We start from the raw sequence: 22,138 nt of genomic DNA on the forward strand, positions 1-22,138 counted from the left end.
GGATGTAGTTTTAAAAAAAAGCACCATTCAATATGGTGCCATTACAGGTTAAAACCAATGCTTTGTGATTCAGACCTCACAAATAATACTCAATGGCTTTTTTCCACAATTTGTAGTTGACCACTCTGTGTACTTAAATGCTTAAATACTTCATTAGAACAACTCAGATGCTTGCAAGATTCCTGTAAGCCACAAAACGTGTCAATTATGGCTTGACTTTGTATAAAGCCCTGTCTGTGAGCTCGCAGTCTCAATAGGCTTGTCCAGTAGCCAGAGGAAACTACAGATAAAAGTAACTCTACTGGCAATCTGTCTACTTCTGTAACTGGAAATTTCCACTGGTCTCTGCTTCTGGAAATCACTTTGGAAACTTAGGGGGAAATAATTCCTTTTGTTTCCTATCCAGAAGCAACAAAGAGCCTGAGGACACTCACTGGGGTCCAGCAACCAGTGTGGTCTTTTTCTAAACTGCAGTAGTGTGTGATTGGACCCATGGGCTGCAGGAGTGAGAGCCCAGATCAGTGGAGGGGTGGCTGCCTGACTTCCGTAAGTACACCTTGGCAGGTGCTGCCTAGTCTTGCTGCAGTCTCCAGATCAAAGTGCTGGCTCACACAAAGGCATTTGAAAGGTGCACACAACAAGCTCTGCAGGCCAAGGGATTCTTGTTCAGAGTCTAGAAGTTTGTTGAGGATGTCCCATCAGGTCACTCCAGCTCATCAGGCCACAGATTCAAATCTGGGGAGAAAAGTCAACAAATAGGAAAATCGTTTTTCTGACTAGAAAATACATAACCTCTCAAAATCAGATTGGAGTGAGAAAACTGGAGTTAGAAAAAAACGCTCAAAAGGCAGCATGGCTTAAATCTTTCTTTCCACCCCCTCGACCATTGCCCTAGTCCAAATCTTCAGCTTTTCTCTCCAGACCTGTGGCAAGAGGCTTCTCTCCTCCGTACTCTGGGCTGTAGTCAGCTCAAATACTGGAGCAAAGTCCTTGGGGTTTCCCTATTCAGGCATTTTAGAATTCCGATTGTGCCAGATATTTCTGTTTGTTCCTGCAGATGCTCTCTCCACCCTGCTCTGTCCTGTTCATACCCCAAGATTGCATCACTGGCCTTTCTTTCCTCTGGTTTCCATTCCCTCAGTTCAGGGGAGAAAGGAGATTGCATCGGGGATAGGAGGGTGAGGTTGGAGTATCTCTTTCTCAGCCACCTTCTGGACAGTTTGCAGGTCAGTTTTATTCCTCCGTTAAAGCCCACAGCTCCAGTGGGCAACCCTTTCCCATTGCTGTTCTCACCAGTGTTTTGGTAACTCTCCCTCCCCTTTCCCCTTCAGGCTGAGGCTCAGTCACTGGTCCCTGCTCTTGCTAGTCTCAGGATGTCCAATATCCCTCACTGGTTTCCCCTCATCCTGCTCATGTCTTTGTAAAGAGTAAAAACTTGTAAACTTGCCTCAGTTACCCACCTCTGTATGTGCCCTCTGTCTCCTGCTGAGACCTGACCAAGGCACCCACGCCTGGTGAGTAAAATCTAATCTCCTTTGCCTAGAATTCATGGCTCACGATATGGCCCCCAACAATCTTTCCCCTCTTCCCACACCTGGCTCTTGCCAAATGAGATCACATGCCTTTTCCTTCAGAGGCTTCATGTCTTCTGGTCTCTCTGCCTTCCCTCCCATGTCCCCTCTATCTAGAATAGTCTGCTATTTCTCTTTCTGCCTGGCTCAACTGTCACCTCCTCCATGAAACCTTTCCTCCTCCCTGATTATCCCCAGCCGAAAGTGATATTTTTCCCCCTATCTCTGAATTATCGTGCATTATGTGTACCTCTTGAAAGCCACAGAGAACCATAAAAAACACAGAGACTTCTGTAAGTGAGGCTATTCCTGATGCCTCCAGCCCCTTCTCCCTCCCTGGGACAGCTGTGCTCTGTGTGGAAAGGAAGCATGATGTGGGGTGGGCATTTCTGGGGATTCTGTGGCTAGATAAATAAGGTGGGCTTTAGGGGCTTCCCTGGTGGCGCAGTGGTTGACAGTCCGCCTGCCGATGCAGGGGACATGGGTTCGTGCCCCGGTCCGGGAAGATCCCACATGCCACGGAGCGGCTGGGCCCGTGGGCCATGGCTGCTGAGCCTGCGCGTCAGGAGCCTGTGCTCCGCAGCGGGAGAGGCCGCAGCAGTGAGAGGCCTGCGTACCGCAAAAAATAAGGTGGGCTTTAGAATAAAGTGATCATAGAAGATCACTTCTATTACATGATTTTCCAAATATGTTCCAAGAAGCACAAGGTACCTTAGAAGTCTTTGCAGGGACCTATGGAAGCGTCTTTATATCCTCTATCCCAATTCTGCCACTGTTTTAACCTACTTTTGTGAGATAATAGAAAATATATACATTGGTCTCGGCCCCCAATTCCTGGCACAGAGTTCCTAAAACCTTTGTAACTTCCTAAGTGGTAAGAGCACTCAGAGCATCTTTTCTTCTAATATTTGGTCCTGGTTCCTGATACAGAGCTCCTAAATCCCTTGGACTTTCCTGGGTGGTAGCAGTGTCTTTTGGTCTAGTGAGGTGACTCTTGGTGGGCTGCTGGATGGGTGCTGGTCACCAGAAAGACCAAGCCATAATTAGAAGTTTGGAATTTTCAGCGCCACCCCCTATTCTGCAGAGAGGGGAGAGGGGCTAAAAATGGAGTTAATGATTCATCATGCCATTAAAAATCCCCAAAGGAAGGGTTTTGAAGAGTTTCTGTATTGGTGAACATGTGGAGGGGCTGGGAGAGTGGCACGTGGAGAGAGCATGGAAGCTGTGTGTGTCCCTTCCCAAGTACTTTGCCCTACACATTTCTTCCACCTGGATGTTCATCTGTATGCCTTATCATATCCTTTTGTAATGAACTGGTAAACCTAGGTAACCAATTTTCCTGAGCTCTGTGAATGGCTCTAGCAAATTAGTTGAACCCAAGGAGAAGGGCATGAGAATCTCAGATTTATAGCTGATTGGTCAGAAGTACAGGTGACAACCTGAATTCATGATTGGCATCTGAAGTAGGGTGGGGGCAGTCTTGTGGGACTGAGCCCTTAAGCTGTGGGATCTCATGCTATCACCAGGTAGATAGTGTCAGAATTGAGTTAAATTGTAGGACACTCACCTGGTGAGGCAGAGAATTGCTTGGTGTGGGGAAAACCTCCACACATCTGGTGTCAGATGTGTTTGAGTGTGATAGTAGTGTGAGAGTAAAGGAGGAATATAGGAAGATGACTCAAACTTTTCCTACTCAGTATATATAGGTTTTCTTTCTAATATCTCCTTTTTAAAGGCTTATAAAAAAAAGATTGGGGGCCTCCCTGGTGGCGCAGTGGTTGGGAGTCCGCCTGCCGATGCAGGGGATGCGGGTTCGTGCCCCGGTCTGGGAGGATCCCATGTGCCGCGGAGCGGCTGGGCCCGTGAGCCATGGCCGCTGGGCCTGCGCATCCGGAGCCTATGCTCTGCAACGGGAGAGGCCACAACAGTGAGAGGCCCGCATACCGCAAAAAGAAAAAAAAAAAAAAAAAAAAAGATTGGGAACCACTGGAGTAGGAAGGGGGAAAGGAGACACAATCATGGTGCCATGATGGAATGCCAAGGTTGTGGTCAATTCTCAGGTGGAAGTTCTTAGGGGGAAGACAAGAGACTCAAGTAAAAAAACAAAATAAAACAAAATGTAGAGATTGGATCAATGACTAGGGGTTATATAGAAAGCTGGCCTCTTTTATTTTAATTTTAACCCAAACTATGGCAATGAGAACAGGGTTTTGAGTACCTCATCTCCAATACTTCATTGTAAGACTCTTGGATGACTCATGTGCTTAATTCATCCTTATAATTCTCACATGGCCTACCTGACACAGAGTCTTTCAAATAGCAGACACAATACATGTTTTAGAGCGAATGAATGAATGAATGAATAAATAGTGTTATACTGGGGATCACAAGATCTTTTATTTATTTATTTTTTGTCATTATTTCATCAAGAAAGTCACTTAACATCCCTTAGCCCCAGTCTCACCATCTCTAAAGTGGAGAAGTCAGGCTACATGGTCTGGAAGCTCTAAGAAAGCATGGTTTGATGACTAGAATAACTCTTTTTTTTTTTTTTAAGGAAGCATGATACATATCTATGGTATCAGAATCCACTCCTCAAGTTATACTGCTTGACAGCTTGGTTGCCTGCATAACTGCAAGAAGCCATGGGCCTGAACAGCATCGCAAGTGAGTAAAGTTAGCTGCAAGAAGAACTTCCACAAATGGAAAGGGCAGTGTGCCACAGACGAGGACTCAGGAAGCCTGAAGTCTGACTCCAGTTCCATCACTAAGTTATAAGATGACCTTGTGCAAATCACCTCATCTCTTACATGCTTGGAGCATGTATCCATCCCTTCTAGCTTGGCTGAGCAAAGAATCTCTGAAAGGAAACAAAGACATTGGTGTGTGTCCTTGAAAAGGGGGTATAGCATTTCTCTCCCTCAAGTTGATGAGGACCCAGTGAAGAGCCCTATATAATGCATGTGACTACTGAGATATAGAGAGGTGAGTGCGGGACGGTTAAAAGGGCTTCAGAAAGCATCTTTCTTTATCTAATAGGCACCCCTGGGTACTTAAAAGTGATATTGGGATATTTAAAAATGTACTAAAGTACAAAGAAAATTCAGGAAACATAAAAGAAGAAAACAATACAAGGTTCCAGAACATAAAGACAATGATCATGGACCTTTTAATGTTTTTACTTAACTTTTTTGGGAGAAAGGGGGTGTGGTGGGTATATTTAAAACATTTTTTAAATAGAGCATTAATTATATGGTGAGTAAATTTTTATACCTTACTTTTTTTTTAATATAGAAAGCATTTTTCCATGTTATTATTTCTCAGAAACAGGATGTTAAATGGTAACAAGTGGTCTATTGTTTCCCTGTTGTATCAGTCAAGATAGACTGAATTATGCTGCAGGAACAAACAACTCTTTTTTTTTTTTTTTTTTTTTTTTGCTTGTTTTGCCGTACGCGGGCCTCTCACTGTTGTGGCCTCTCCCGTTGTGGAGCACAGGCTCTGGATGTGCAGGCTCAGCGGCCATGGCTCACGGGCCCAGCCGCTCCGCGGCATGTGGGATCTTCCCGGACCGGGGCATGAACCCATGTCCCCTGCCTCGGCAGGCGGACCCTCAACCACTGCGCCACCAGGGAAGCCCAGGAACAAACAACTCTTAAATCTCAATATAATAAACAAAGATATATTCTTGCTCATGCTCCATGTCCAATGAGGGTCAGCAGGGGGCCCTGTTATTTGTAGTTACTCAGAAACCCAGGCTGCTGTAGCAATCACTACCTTGAATGTTGCAGATGGAAAAAGAAAATATGGCAAGGCACACACCACCTATTATATCTTCTACCCCAAAGTAAAAAAGATCACTTTTGCTTACATTTAGTTGGCCAAAGCAAGTCACATGACCACACTTAGCTACTAATTAATCGCAGAGAAGTGCAATCCTAGTATGTACACAAGAGCAAGAGATAAAAGTCTTGCCAGAAGTATGTGCAACATGCACCCCAATGTTCACAGCAACACTATTTACAATAGCCAAGACATGGAAGCAACCTAAGTGTCCATCAATAGATGAATGGATTAAAAAGATGTGGTATGTGTATATATATATATATATATATATATATATATATATATATATATATACACACACACACACACACAATGGACTATTACTCAGCCATAAAAAGAATGAAATATTGTCATTTGCAGCAACATGGATGGACCTAGAGATTATTTTACTTAGTGAAGTAAGTCAGACAAAGACAAATACCATATTATATCACTTATATGTGGAATCTAAAAAGAATAATACAAAAGAACTTATTTACAAAACAGAAACAGACTCACAGACATAGAAAACAAACTTATGGTTACCAAAGGGGCAGGAGGGAGGGATAAATTAGGAGTACAGGATTAACAGATACACACTGCTATGTATAAAATAGATAAACAACAAGGATTTACTGTATAGCACGGGGAACTATATTCAATATCTTGTAATAACCTATAATAGAAAAGAATCTGAAAAAGTATATATATATGTATTACTGAATCACTTTGCTGTACAACTGAAACTAACACAATAATGTAAATCAACTATACTTAAATAAAAATAAATTAAAATTAAAATTTTAAAAATGAAGTATGTCCAAAGGACATGCTCAGAGCAAGTCCTAAGACTTCATCTCCCGAGGTGATGCTGAGTAAGAATGTGAGGGCCCAGGATGGCTCCTGGAAAGCCTGGAACCTAACACTGTCCCCACAGGGGTGGTTTTGGGGGTGAGGCAGAGCTGGGGTGACAGAGAATGCGTGTGGGAGAGTGACACCCCCGAGCTGGCTGGGCCTAAGCACTTCCTGGTGGGCTCTGTCTTCAGACTTCATGAAGTTGAGGTAAGAGTGGGGGTGGCCTTAGGTCGCTTAGTACAGGAAAAAGTACATCGAGGTGGGAGGAGGCACAAAGCCTGGAAAAGCCTTTAGGTCAGGGGTCAGCAAACTTTTTCTGTAAAGGGCCAGATTATAAAAAATTTAAACTTTATGGTCTATACGGTCTCTGTTGCAATTACTCAACTCTGCCATCAGAAGCAGAGGAAGGGGTGTGAAATTTGGGGGGGGTGTGACAATATGAAAACAATGAGCATGGTTAAGTTTCAATAAAAATTCAATAAAATTTTGTTTATAAAAACAAGAGGGGGGGCTTCCCTGGTGGCACAGTGGTTGAGAGTCCGCCTGCCGATGCAGGGGACGCGGGTTCGTGCCCCGGTCCGGGAAGATCCCACATGCCGCGGAGCGGCTGGGCCCGTGAGCCATGGCCGCTGAGCCTGCGTGTCCGGAGCCTGTGCTCCACAACGGGAGAGGCCACAACAGTGAAAGGCCCGCGTACCGCAAAAAAAAAAACCCACAAAAAACAAGAGGGGATTTGACACCTGGCTGTAGTTTACCTACCTTTTTTTTGCTGATACAAAAAAAAGGTAGGTAAGCTAGGTAAAAAGGTAGGATAGTAGAGTGTTAACTGTGGCTGATTCTCATTAATAGGTGCCTACTAAAAGTACTACAGATGTTCTAGAAATCATGATAAGTTATTCTTTTTTGAGCTGGCAAACTCAACTAAAACAAGATTTTTAAGTAGTGAGCCAAATTTGGTATCAGTCACCTTCTTTAAATGTATCACAGAATAAACTAAGAGAAGTACTGACAAATGGACAATAAAACAAACACCAAATACCCAATAGTTTCATTAACGGTAATATCTCACTTCATTGCACTGACTAAGTAGACATAAAATATGTACACTTGGAAGCAGCCAGAAAATAATGCTGTGACCACATGCTTAAGAGTAGTATAGATTGTGTGTACAGTGCAGAGGGAAAAAGAAAGATGGGTGAGTTGGGGGAGAGAGTCTTACAGATTAAGAAAGGGAGTACAGTGTAGCGTATAGGCGTGGGCTCTGGATTGGGATACACGGGTCCATTTACTGGACCTTGTATTTACTAGCCATATAGCCTTGCACAAGTATCTCCTCATCTCTAAGATTGGAGATGGCGGGGGTAAGTATATACCTCATAGGGCTACTGTGAGGATTAAATGTTAGTACCTCTAAAGTGTTTAGAACAGTGGTCTGGCATTATAACAATAGTAATGCTAATTATTATTCTATATTAAGATAGATCCTGCAAGAAGTTTGAATTTGGGTCAGCAAGAAGGAATGGGGAGGGCATTCCAGGCAGAAGATACAACATGAGCAAAGGCACAGAGGTAGGAATGAGCTTGGCATGGGAACAGGAGAGGGAGAAGGATGCCCTGAAAAGCCATGCAAAGGAGTTTGGACCTAGTTTACAGACAGGAGACTGGCATGATGATGAAAACAGTGTAGGGAGAATCGGACCTCACAGAGTGTGCCGGCTCCACTCAAGGGGACTTTCCAAAGCTATCTGTACATTTTAAAATTTCTCATTGGGAGTTGGTAAGGAAACAAGAGATTAGATAAGTCAAATCTGTTCCATGTAATCTCTTCATTTTACTGAGAAGTAATTTCCAAAAACTGTAGTTTGATTTTATCAAGTATTTTTTGGCTACAAGTCTGTTGTTTTTTTTCCCCTCTAGATCTACTCAGATATTCTTTATTTCAAAATACATAAAGTGGCAGAGTCTGATGCCACAGATGTTCTTTTGTTGCTGAAAGGCTGAGAGGCAGTGAGCTGAGAAAAAAATCCTGCTGAAATATACAAAAAACCCTAAATAGTTAGTCTGCATGAAAATCTGGGGTGGCAGCTACATGGATGAGCAGGTATTAGACACAGCCATGGTCATTTGGACAACTCCAATGACCAGAAAATAGATGGCCACATACTTCTATTTTTAAAGGCTCTGAGAGGTCTGATAACTTGACTTATTCCAAGCAAAATGTTCCCCTCAACTCCTGATACTGGGATGGTTAATTTTATATGTCAATTTGGCTAGACTAATGTGCCCAGTTGTTTGGTGAAATGTTTGTCTAGATGTTGCTGTGAAGGTGTTTTGTAGATGTGATTAACATTTACTGTCAACTGACTTTTTTTTTTAAGATTTTTTTGATGTGGACCATTTTTAAGGTCTTTATTGAATTTGTTGCAATATTGCTTCTGTTTTTATGTTTTGGTTTTTTTGGCCCTGAGGCATGTGGGATCTTAGCTCCCTGAAAAGGGATCAAACCCACACCCCCTGCATTGGAAGGCGAAGTCTTTAACCACTTGGACCGCCAGGGAAGTCCCTACCGTCCACTGACTTTAAATAAAGCAGATTACCTTCCATAATGTGGATGAGCCGCATTCAAACAGTTGAAGACCCTGAGAGCAACAACTGAGGTTTCTCAGAGAAGAAGGAATTCTGCCTCAATACTGTAATGTAGAAATCCTACCTGAGTCCCCAGCCTGCTGGCCTGACCTATAGATCTGGGACTCAACATTGCACCTTCAGCTCTTACCTGAGTTCCCAGCCTGCCAGCCTGCCCTACAGATTTCATACTTTTTGGTCTCCTAGTGGTTCTGTGGTTCTGTTTCTCTGGAGAAGCCTGAAGTACCCCTCACCCTCAACAACACGTACCAAGTTTTCTCGGCTGTCCAAACACTGGGCCCCAGACCTAGCCTCTTCCTATTTCTCAAATCAGTATCTCCATGTCTGGCTCCCTCTTCTTCCCAGGGGATATTATCCAAAGCATTAAATCCATTCTAAATAAAGAGTTAATAACTGATGAGCAACTTTTTAGGGAGGAAATTAAAAAGCTGAAAATCTAACACATGGATATTTGTCTTGACAAAACCATAAAACATTATGCTAAGTAAAAATGAGTAATTTGTTCCTTTAATACTTCATCACTAGTGATCATCAGTCAAGTTCTACATTTTATGCAGCTCTAAACATGATTACAAAGACTTGGATCAATCTGAAAATAACTCTGAATGCAACTGAAACATGTAGAACACAAAATAATGTCATGTATGTATGTACATGACAAAGATGAATGGAAATACAGATAAATGCATAATTGTTTGTTTTTTTAAAATATATTGTCAAGGACCATGACTTTTCCCACCCCACACCCAAGGCAGACATTATTCATTCATCAATCACCACACTTTCCATCTAGAAATAGTCTTCCAAACCATCCTTATCTCTGCTCTAGGCATTCCCTGCACCTGACATGAGGCCTGTTTGCCCTTCTGGATTTGGTCCAACTTTCTCAATTTACAGATGACAAAACTGAAGCACAGAGAGGGAGCAGATCTTACCTAAGATTATGTAGCTAGCTCACAGAAGAACTTAAATCTAAATGTCTTGAATTTTAATTGTGACCTCTTTTTTTATAAAAATAAATATTTCAGGCATAAAATATAGAGAATAATGTAATGCACATCTGTATAACCACTACCCAGTTTGAGGTTAAATTTGATGTTTATCACTTCCATGCTATTTTTGTACTTTTATATCACATGACTGTTTCCCATAAACACTACTTAGGGGTTGTTTGCATGTTTTTAAATTCTCTGTCATTGGTAATATGCTATCTGTATCTTTCTGTACCTGTCTTTCCTCTCCAAATTATATTGTTCAGATTTATTCATCTCAAAAATACATCTAGTTTTGGTGCTTTCATTTTAATTACTGTCTAGTCTTCCTATTCATCTTTTCTCCTATTGATTCATATTTGATTATTTCTAATTTGTTGCTATTATAAGTATTAGTACCGGGTACATTCCTATGTGTGTCTTCTATGATGTATATCTAAGTGGTCCTGACTTATTTACACTGTACCACATATTCTCAGGTAAGTGCCAAGGAGGGGTGAGGGAGAAAGAGGAGAGAAGCATCACTCTCTCACCTCCCTGACTCTCCCTTCCTCCAGGTTAAAAGGTAGAGACTGTAACTATATATAATTGTGGAGGGGCGGGGGGCCGGTCAGGGAGAGGAGTGAATTAGTCCCATTTCTTTAACTTGATTTTTGATCAAGATAGTTACTCTATTTTGAATTTCAGACACCATTAAAAGAGGGTGTGAAATTTTTCTGTTTATAAGGAGCTGTACTGGTTAAAAATGACGGTGATACACTGTTAATCCAAGGAAGTCACTTTATAACAGTGCAATATTCAGACCATGTGGCAGGCCATAGGACAGACATTTAGGTTGGCAGCAAGCCTTTGAGTGTTCAGTTCTTCAAATAGGTGTTTCTGCCTTCATTACTCAGATCCTAGGCTCTTTCCTGACAATATTTTCTCTCTAGGAAAGAGCTTGAAAACTGGTCATTGACAGGCTCAATTAGCCTACGGGCATGTTTTATTTAGTTTGTTTGGTATTTGAAATACTTTCAGCCAGCATTTAGTAATTAGGTCATTTTTATATAAAAATCTGGATTTCCATCTTCTCAGGCAATGTTAGGCTAGTGCTAAATTGACAGGGAATATACTCTCCAATTTGTTGAAATCCCTCCCCCACTCCCTATCAGGTTATACTAGACAGTGTTTACTCATTTCATCACCTGCCTGGCCCTAGTAGGCATCTGAGTTTATTACCTCTGTGCTCAGGACTTCCACTACGCTTTCTTCCTTATGCTGAGCCATAGAAGGAGTCACTTATACACTCTGACCTCGTGAAATTCAGACAAATATTGGGCTATCCCATGGAAACTCACATGTAGGCCAAGCAGATCAATTTATAGGAATATAGGGTTTTTGTTTCTCAAGAAATGAATGTTTCCATCAGGCCTGCCAGCGTTGATCTGAAAGTTTTCTGAGTCAAGAAAATCTTGTTCCTGATTCAGAAAAGCTCAGGGTAACAGTCCGGCCTAAGCTGCATTTCTTTCCTGGTGCTGTGCCCAGGGATGAGTATACAGTCACAGGATGTAGTTTCAAGAATCGCTTTCAGGGAAGTGGTGGAGACGGGGAGGGTGCAGGGGCCTCTTTTCATTTCATTCTTTTAAGTTTTATTTTGTGCTTATAAGCTGCCATGTCTGATGCATAAGCCAGACACAGACCCTGGTATTTGAAGGTTTTCTAGGGTTATTTTCACAATTAGTGCCTCTGGAATTTGGGGGATATATTCAACAGAATTTGAAAATGAACAGTTCTGAATATTCTGACTAGCTGATACATAGTTATTTAGAAATTTCTATGAATTGCCTATCATTATTTTGATGACTCATAAACTTGTGTGTCACACCATGTGATCCCTAGATTGCAGGGAAAGGCAACTTTCCCAAGAAAGCCAGAAATACCCATCTTACAATGAGACCCAAGCCTGTTGGTCCCCAATACACCACTTCCCCAGGGTCTAAGCTTTTCACCCAATGAGCCTGAATGATTTCAGCAACCCTACTTCTCCTAACCTCCAGATCACATCCTCTCTCTTCCACAAAGTCCAGCTCCATGCCGGTCAACCTCATGACATACTTCTACATCCCCAGCAATGCCCTTGACACACAGCCCCCAACAGTGTGCTTAACAACTGTTGCAAAAACATCAGCTGTTGATTGTGCCACAGTTGAATATCTTCTCCTTACTGTTAAATTTAACCATGCATCTAATTTTGTGAGCCCAGATGTCCTGTGCCTTATTTTCTAGGGGTGCTTAGGAATACAGACAGACGAAAGGCTACATAGTTGTTCTGTGGCTATACAAGACACCATCTTGTTCTCCAAGAAAGGTATGGAACAACGCAGGGTTGCAAGAAAAACGGGCTAAAAATGCCACTTAACAGGAAGATTCTGCACGAGCCTAAACTATTCAGTTGCCCTTGGTGCATTAATAGAGGTTATTTCTTAATTCATGCTGGGAGAGGAAAGGGGATGAAAAAGAAAAGAAAAATCATGATTACTCACAGCTCTGTCCACTTTCCTCCTTACCGTGGTGACAGGTCTTTTCATTGTGTCTGAAAAAGAAAAAATCCAGGGATGGGTTAAGACTAACGAGGAAATAGTTCTGTTTATAGGCTAAACAATGGCAGAACAAAAAGTAACTCCAAATAAATCCACATATAGAAGTCCAAATGCCCACTGTGGTTTGAGACCTCAGGCTGAATATGACGAAAAACCATACTCTTAGGAGAAAACTGTGAATAAAGAAGGCCCCCACTTACTTCCCATTCTGTTGTCTGCCTCTGGCCCCCAGGTACTCAGAGGCTGAGGGGCTGCTAATCTGGGTATTCAGCCCAGGAAATGTCTCTGAAATTATCTCTCCCTGTTCTGCTTTAGTCCTGAATACCACTTCCTTCCTGTCTTCCCTAAACAGAAGGTCTGATCAATTAATTTACTCTAAGGTATAAATGACATACTTGTTCAAAGTAATTCCTGGGGCAGAAGCACAAGTTCACATGATGGGACGCTGCTGATCACCGTTTCCCTGGTTTCATCTCTTTCTCAACCACTGATTTCACATGTTCCCTCTCACTCTGATTTTCTTCCAGGGCTTGATGCCCATGTCCTACAGTTGCCTGGGTTCCTGAACTCAATCCATCTCTAATTCTGCTTTTGCTCTGTACATGAGATTCTTTGTAACTCCCTCGTAACCATCCTGACCTTGGCCTGGACTCAGAGGGCTTCTATCCCACACTGAAATCTCCTCCAAGCTTGTTTGTATTTGAAAGGAGCCCAATGGTTAGCCTATAAAAATTGCCCTTGAATGTTGGAGATTGAGTGAAGGTCTCTAATGCCTGAGGTCAGTACTGCCATTCTCTGTGGTTCTCATGCAAGCATTAGCCAGCATATTTGGCCTTTGGTTTAAATCCCTGCAAAGTCCTGGCTCAGTCTTTTAGGGCAGTGCCACTCAAAATGTGGTCCATGGGCTGGTACCAGTGGGTGAACTGATTGTTAACAGTCTATGATGAGATAGATATAGAAATCAAGTATAAACATTTAGAAACTTTTATAGAAATTCTGTTAATATGTTTTGGTTTTTAATGATCATATTTATTGAAATATATTATATTTATTGAAATATCATATTATATTTATTGAATCCAGTAGAAATTGGAAATACTGCTCTATCCCGTAGAGTAGCTACTAGCCACATGTGGCTATTGAACACCTACAATATGTGAGCACTTAAAATATCACCAGGGACTTGAATTTTTATTTAATTTAAATAACCACATATGGCTACATTGTACAGAGCAGGTTAGCATACATATCTGCACATGGGAGGTTAAATGTCTAAAATTCTAAAACGTCTATATATGCCAGGTAATGTTTTAGACACTGGACATATACTGATGAATAAGAGAAACACAGTCCCTGAACTCAGGAAATTTGAAGATTAGCAGATGAAGCAGAACTTGACATTGTTTTTATAATAGAAGGCCAACTTCTTTTCTGGAACCCAGCAAGTCACCCGGCAGCCGTGAACTATTGAATGGTTCCTCTTAAGTGGAGATGGTAAACAGAACCCTTTATGGACTGTCAACAGCCTCCCTATACACCTTGGTGTGCAGAGCTGGTTACTGAGACATAGGTGGGTAAATCTATTTAGGAGCCAAAGAGCCTTCTGGGTGGACCTGTTTATTTGACTCTGATAGATTTAGAAGTTTGGGACAGCAATGTCGCCAAGAGGAACTCAAGATAAGGCAGTTATGACTGATGTCCCAGGCTCAATACAAAGGCTGAGCACAGAAGAGGCTGGCTGGGCACAGCTGCTGTTAAGGCAGGAAGCCCCTTCTGCCACACCAGCCCATGAGAATCTTGCTTTAGGAGCAATGGCAGAACGTGTGAGGGGAGCCAGAAGAGTTGCCATCCTGCATCACGCTGGTCTGCGTGGGGATTTGGACTGGCAAGGGTACCTTTGTGTGGTGGACACAGATACCCAGAGGGAACAGAGATGTTGCACAGCAGTAGAAACAGCTGCAGCTCAAAACCAGTGCCCTCTGGTGAACTGACCTAGCTCCCCAGTAACCTTCCTGCCTGTTTTTTTTTTTTTTTTTTGGCGGTAGGCGGGCCTGTCACTGTTGTGGTCTCTCCCGTTGCAGAGCACAGGCTCCGGACACACAGGCCCAGCGGCCATGGCTCACGGGCCCAGCCGCTCCACGGCATGTGGGATCCTCCCAGACCGGGGCACGAACCCGTGTCCCCTGCATCGGCAGGCGGACTCTCAACCACTGCGCCACCAGGGAAGCCCTTCCTGCCTGTTTTGAAGCAGCACTGACCCTGGGGGCTAAGCAAGCCTCCTGACAGTCTGTGGGAGGTGGGGAAGTACATACTGTAAGAGGGAGACACTGGACTTCTTGCTGAGGTAGGCAGGTGGGTACTTGAGGATTTGGAAAATTAAAAGGGATGCAATTCCATTTATAGCCCAAGCTATTAAAACAGGCCATAAGTATGTAATGTGTGCTGAGTGCACTGAAAGGAGAAGTAGGTGCTATGGAAATATCTAACAAGGGGATTTGAAGTAATGGGTGTCGTGAGGGAGTAGAGTCGGTCAGGGAAGGCTTGATGAAGTGACAGCTTGGCTAAGATTCAAAGGATGACTCCAACTCAGGTGGACAAAGAAAAGAAAGTATTTTAGAAAGAGTGAATATTATATGCGAAAACTCAGAATTGCAAGAATGAGATACCTCTGTGGACCAGACAATTCTGTACGGCTAGAGCTTGGAAAACGAGGGTACAAAGCCGAGACGTGAGTCATATGACCAGGGGCTTGTTGGGACTTCACCCGGTGAGCAGTGAGAAGCCATGGAAGAGGTGTGAGCATAGGAGACACGGTAGATTTGAGAATTTAAATGCCTGTTCTAGCTAAATTGAAAATAGACCACATTGGAGGCAGGAGTGGGTGCAGGGAGACAAGTAGGAGGGTTCTGCCCTAGTCCAGGATGAACCACAGTCGTGGCAGTGAGGTTGGATCAATAAGCTGGAAAATGTTATTCTCATATTGCTTCCTGCATCAGATGGAAAAAACACCTCAAAGAAGTTGAGTGATTCGTACAAGATCATAGAACCAATATGTGGGAGCACCAGGTCTAGACCTAGCTTCTGTCACTGGTTTAAAGCTCTATCCAGAGTACCAGAACTTCTCAAGCTTCTTCTGTGATGTGAGTTTGTGTACATGGCAGACGCATTTCCACATGTGTATCTGTTTACTCCCTTGCAAGAAAGCAGATCCCAAAGCACAAGAGTTAGAGAGGGGGGTTATTACATAGGCAACGGTGATTTCACTCTGGTTCATTAAAAACAGAAAAGGAATCATTTGAAAATGTATTCACTTACCTCTTATTAGTAACAAATCTCTCCCACTCCAGTTGGTGCCTGAGACTTGCACCCAGCTTGAAGCTACTGATAGCTTCACTTACTCTTGAGATTGGGATGGGGGATGAGGAGAGGATTTCTTTTTTCTGCTCTGTCTTTAAGAAATGTGGCTCCATTTCATTTTCCCAAAGAGAGTAGGGACAGAAGACTCTGCTGCTCATTTCTGATGTGACTAATGGGCTCTCAGGTCCCAGGTCTGGAACCTTGGTTATAAAGTTGTTTCTGAGAGGTATGTATGAGGGAGGTAATCAAAGAATGCAGAAGGTAAGATTCTGATGAGCTGCATCTGTCATGACTCTCTGAGGTAAGAGATTTGCAGAAATGGTTCTGTTTAGTCAAAGTTCTTTGGGGCAAGACCCTGTAATTCCTCCATTATGGTGAATTGCCCTTCCCCTCCACTTCTATCCCCTCTCTCTCTCCCCGCTCCATTTTTCCTCCTTTCCTCCCTCCCTTCTTCCCTTCTTCCTTCTTCCCCAACCCCCCTCTTTCTTTTGACAATAGTTCTTGGATCCTGGATTCCATAGTAGAGGGTTTTGTGGTTAATACCCAAGCTAATGCACACACAGGTCAAAGGAAAAATTATGACAATATTTCACGGCAGATGAGACTATAGAAGTTAGACTGTAGACGTAGGATAACAATCACCTAAAAGCCCCCCAATTCTCAAATAGTGACCATTCCAAATTCCTACTGAATTATTCCCAGATGCATTTTCCTTTTCTATAGGCCATGTTTAGATCTTGGGAGGAGCTCACTGGGTGCTGACAAAGGAACAGTTTTGGAAAGCACCAGATAGGCCTGCAGGTATTCTGGCATGGGCTCAAAGGCCACAGGCATGCTCTGTCCCAGCTGTCACAATAGAATAGGAATGGGTTGGTGAGCATGTGACAGGGTGAGGAGGGAGCTGGTGAAAGACCTCAGGGTACCACCAATCATGTGCTTTCCCTACCCCCAGAGGGCCTCATACATTTTTCCTTTCCTTACCCAACCAGAAGATTCAGATTCTTGTGGGGAGGAGGAGGGCTCAGCCCAGCTCAGACCCAGAATGGAGAAAGGAGGAATGAGAACTAAAGGAATCCTCATAAAGGATCCTGGCATCCTCCCACGAGTGAACTCTGACCACATACTCATCTGTATTGCGAAAATAACACTGATCTCACGAGGCTAATGACATTTTCTTGGCTCAAAGATCACAGCAAACAATTTCGGCCACAGGAACAAAATATTCCTTTAAAAATATTCAGTGTAAAGATTCCAGCTCCCTGAAGATTGGAGCCATTTTTTTTCCTGGGGGAAAAATCATCAGAAAAAGCCCAAAGCAATTCATAAGCGCTGTGTGGACTTAGTTTGAAGCTGGGCAGCTGTAGGCCAGTGAGGCTAAGCAGAGCCTCACACTGCAGATACCCAGTCCACTCGGTTACCATGAATGAAACTCACTTACCTTTTCCAGAATAAAACTTTTGGCAGAGCCGTTTTCTTAGGACTATCATTGTGGCTATGAACATTAAAGCAATGATGAAGGAGAGGATGAAAATATGAAGCAGTGAAGATGGAGGGATCTCGGCGGATTCCAGATCACCTGGAGGAAAGAAAAGCACCAGAATCCCATTACATGTTAGCTTAGAGGTAAACCAACAAGTTGGCCAAATGACTGGCTTATAACCAACATGGCCAACTTGCATTGAGCATTTACTCCATGCCAGGTACTGTCCTATGAATGCTGTATGTATATGAATGCTGTATATATATGAATGCTGTATGTATATGAATGTTGTATGTATTAGCTCTTTTACTTCTCACGACCACCCCATGAGGCAGGCTCTACTATGACCCTCATTTTACTGATGAAGAAAGTGAGGCACAGAGACCTTTCCCAAAGTTATACAGTGACATAGCTGAGATATAATCCAGGCTGCCTGGTTCTAGATCCCATGCTTTTCATCATTCTGATACACCTATCATATTATGTCTTCCTTCCTTCTTTCTTTCTCTCTTTCTTTTTTCTTTCTTTCTTTCTTCTTTCTTTCTTTCCTTCCTTCCTTCTTTCTCCCTTCCTCCCTACTTTCCTTCCTTCCTTCCTTCCTTTTTTCTTCTTTCTTTCCTTTCTTTCTCTCTCTCCTTCTCTCCTCCTTCATCATCTCTCTTTTTCCAGTAGGATAGTCCCTCAGCCCAAATATGTCTCCTCACTCCACTGTCAAGCACTCCTGGTGCTTAGAATTTTTACCATCAGTTATTCAATCTCCAGGATTAACAGGATCCTTTTGAAAAAATAGAATATCATACCTTAGCGTGAATCACTACAACTAGCCCTTTTCCTTGTCTCAGCTAATCAAGGTCTGACAGTGAGGGAAAGATGAATTAGTAGAGAGGTGGATGAGAAGAGTAATTTTGGAGGTTGGGGGAAAGCCTTGTAAAGGAGAGCTCTGGTTCAAATGAGGGCCCCAGACTGACAAAGGGCAGGCCTGGAGGGGCGTCCACTGTAGGGAGATGGAAGGGTACCCAGGGTAAACTGTGCCCTTTCCAAAAGGCTGAATTTTGCCTCATGGAGTAACTCATAAAGAATAAACATAACAGGGAATTCCCTGGAGGCCCAGTGGTTAGGAGTGTGTGCTCTCACTGCTGAGGGCCCGGGTTCAATCCCTGGGTGGGGAGCTAAAATCCCACAAGCTGTGCAGAGTGGCCAAAAAGAGAAAAAAGAACATAATAGCCTGGTCCAGGCAAAACTGCTCATGAGGAAGGGCTCAGTCCTGCCAACTGCCCTCCCCCTCCCCCATCATAGTGCTGTCTGAGAATCACAGACAGCTTTAGCTGAGAAGGGATCAGATATCATTTAATGTGAGGCCTTCGTTTTACAGTTGAGGAAGTAAGGCTCTGAGATGCTAAATTATCTATAGGGTCATCACTGCTAAGTAAGTGACAACGCCAGGATTGCAAACCTAGATCTGTCTGATCCAAAGCATAGGCCCCACAGATATTTGTCTCTATCCTTAAGATTGTGGTGAACATTACGAAAAAAAAAAAAAGCATTAAGAAGCCTGGTTCGTCTACACATTGGATAATCCATATATTAAAATTTTAATTGAGGTATAATTGTCATATAACATTATATTAGTTTCAGGTATACAACATAATGATTTGATATTTGTATATACTGTGACTGATCACCACAATATGTCTAGTTAACCTCCCTTACCATACATAACCCGTATTAATTCATATCTTCTAGGAAATGCTGATTAAGCACTTGCTACACGTAGCACCATAAGTCAAGGAGTTCTCACTGTCCCCACAACAGGAGAGGTCCCTACTTCAGTGCCTTTATGCAAACCCTTGTCCTGTGCAGGTTCCCTCATAGTCCCTTCCACACACAAACTCTACTTATTCCTGAAGACTTTCTAACATTGAACATCCAACAGGACATCAGTCTGCTTCAATTGTAAGTATCTGAAGTGCAAAGATTTTCTCTAAGTCATCTCTGAATCCCCTACAGAGCCAGGCGCCAGCTACATGAAAGGTGTCAATAAGGATTTGTTGGGCTGAATTGACCATCTGTCTATCTAGTCTACCTTGCCCAATCTTCCTTGTCATTAGTTACCTTGTGGCAGACTGCTACTTATCCCTTAAATCCATTCTCCGTTTCTTCTCTAGTATTAGCTAGGGATTAGCTGGACACATGGCTTCTCTGAGACTACATTTCGAAGCCTCCCCTGCAGTTAGGTGTGGCCAGCCACGTGAACTAAGTTCAGGACTAGAGAATGGGTCTTTTGAGTCTTGGCCTTCAAGCACTGAATGTGTCTCTTTTCCTTTCTGAAGGCTGAAACATGAATGTGGCAGTGACCCAGCTTTGACAATTCAGCAGGGGTAACATCCTGGAGAGTGCCAGAGCAACAAGATGGAAAGAACCTGGATTACTGAATGACTTTATGGAATATAGTGACCTAACTGCTCTGAACCACCTTCTATCTCTGAATGTGACATCAGAGAGAAATATACTCCTGCTTTATTTGAGTCACTGTATTTTGAGGTTACTTAGCCTATATCCTAATGCATCTTCTTTTAGATTGTTTTATAGTAATTGCATGCTACTTAACAATGATGTCATGATGCAATGGGAAAAACATTGGATTTATCCTATCCACAGCCTCATGCACTCACAAGGAAGTCATGCCTCTTGCTAAAGGTACCATATTTTTTTTCCTGTTTCATCCTTTCTAACTGCTAAGGACTTTACAAACATATTTCATTTAATCCTCACAATAACCCTATTAGATATCTACCATTATTTACCCTCATTCTACAAATGAGAGGCTGAGTTCTAGGGTGGCACAGTCATACGTTCATGTTCTCGTAGCTAGTAGGTAGCAGAGAGAGGATTTGAAATTTAAGTCCATCTGACTTCAGAGCCCATGCTCCTGACCACTGCCAGAAAGTCACTTCCAAGTCTCCTGGGAGAACTTCTCTGCCAGCCCTACAAGGGTCTTGTTATAATTATTTCCTGTGTTCCAATCTCATTACATTTCCTAATGAAAATGCAACACTGCCTTTGTGGAAGGAACCCTGTTTCAAAGGGAAAATGATCTCATTGCTCCTTCATTTCTGATTGAAAATTAGGATGTTCAGTCATCTATTCTAGAGCCACTGGAGCACCTCCCACCCCAGACTCTCACTGCTATATTTGTTTTATTCATTGACTTCTGGAGGAGCATGTTGTGGGTCACAGAAGTCAGCAGTGAGCAGCTCAACTTATGAGAATGAGTAGAAAGGGGACAGTCATAAGACAATTTAAAAATGCCTTTGTGAAACAGAAGCAAGAATGCCTTTGTGGGAGAATGCGTGACTTTGGTTATTTTGTTGCTATTTTGTTGGTATTTGTATCACAAACTAGGGGATCATTTGACTGCTCTGATCTGGCTGTCCACACAGACTAGCTGCTGGGATGATGGGACTGGGGTCATCCAAGACTAAGTCTCCAACCCATTAATCTGACATTTATTGAGCACTTACCATGGGTGGAGCACTGAGGTTTTGCTTTAGTTTGGACATAAAGAAGACTCATGTGAACAATTAAAATACATGGAAAATAAAATACCAATGAAAGAGAAAAGACAAGTACAGTCACAGGCAAACAAAGAAATGGTACAGGCAATAGGTTTTAGGAGGCAAGATGAGGGAAAGATGCCTTGTACCCTGGAGTTGCCTGAGCTGCCATGGAGAACTGGTGAAGAGGGCGAATAATGATATTTTATGTGGAAGAAACTGCTGAGCAGAGAAGTCATGGTGATGGGAGAGGTACAAGCAGGTTCAGAGAGTACAGGGAAAGGAAGGGGAGCTGCCCGGAGCAGAGGATCCGTATCAGGGGATGGGATGAATATAGAGCCGGGAAGGATTCTCAACCTATCTCCAGAGACTGGTTGAAAATCTCTGATTGCACAAAGATTCCTCCATTTCCCTGCCAGCCGCATTCATGAGTGGTATCCTAGGAGCTCCCAACCTCTGACGCAGACCCCACAGATCCCTCCCATGATTGTTGACTATTCCTTCAGCTCTGTTGGCTCCCTTGGAGAGAAGAGCCAGCTTACTTCATTCTTAACTTCTCACCGCCTCAAGGCTTCCAGAAGAATGGTTAGTCTGCTCTTCCACCTCTCTACCATGAAGAAAAAAAATACTGATGTACTCAGTGATGTGAAGTGTAGATTCCAGTTATTTCCAAATTCATCTTACCCAGGCCCCTGTTTCTCAGCAAAGCTCCTTATATAAGTGTCATTCTAGAAAACCACATTTCATCCAAAGTATTGGCCAAAAATTAACCAGGCAGAAAATTCCACATAACAAAGGAGAGTTTACTAAACAATTCTTGGAAAAAAATAATTCCCCTGGGATTGTAATATACAAGACTCTAGACCTCTGGTACGAATTAGTTATAGCTCAATTTTTATAAGGTGACAAGTCTGGTGGTCTTAGCTGTGATTAAAAAAAGAGGTAGAGAATATTGAAAGGTCCAAACTTGCCTAATTCACTATTTTCACTCAAAGTTCGCCCTAAAAATGGTAAGTTGCTAAATCCTTAGCATGAATCCTCTCCTTACTTCCTCACTTCATCATAGTAACTTAGTTAGAAAGAAGCTGGGCTAACTTTAGCCCTGGAATTGGGTAGCCAAGTGTGGATAGGTGGGGAAGTGGGGAATTGGGGGTTTGAAGATGACAGTGGAGCTGGCTGCCTCTGAAAACTATATCAGGGAGGATTCTTTTCTTGTAAAAAAAAAAAAAAAGAAATGCTAGGAAATTAATGATGAGATGGGCATTGAGTCACTTCA

At 42.8% G+C, this 22,138-nt stretch overlaps 1 protein-coding gene across 1 annotated transcript in view; it reads right to left on the reverse strand.

The window, feature by feature from the left end:
- The window catches only part of PDCD1LG2 (programmed cell death 1 ligand 2), a 92,043-nt gene that overhangs the window by 41,216 nt on the left and 28,689 nt on the right, over positions 1–22,138 (reverse strand). The window contains 2 exon segments of the mRNA XM_060100487.1: positions 12,415–12,464; positions 17,267–17,404. Of these exon segments, the coding sequence (XP_059956470.1) occupies positions 12,415–12,464; positions 17,267–17,404 (188 nt within the window).

Source organism: Mesoplodon densirostris, chromosome 6 (assembly GCF_025265405.1).
Source record: "Mesoplodon densirostris isolate mMesDen1 chromosome 6, mMesDen1 primary haplotype, whole genome shotgun sequence".
Taxonomy (NCBI): domain Eukaryota; kingdom Metazoa; phylum Chordata; class Mammalia; order Artiodactyla; family Ziphiidae; genus Mesoplodon; species Mesoplodon densirostris.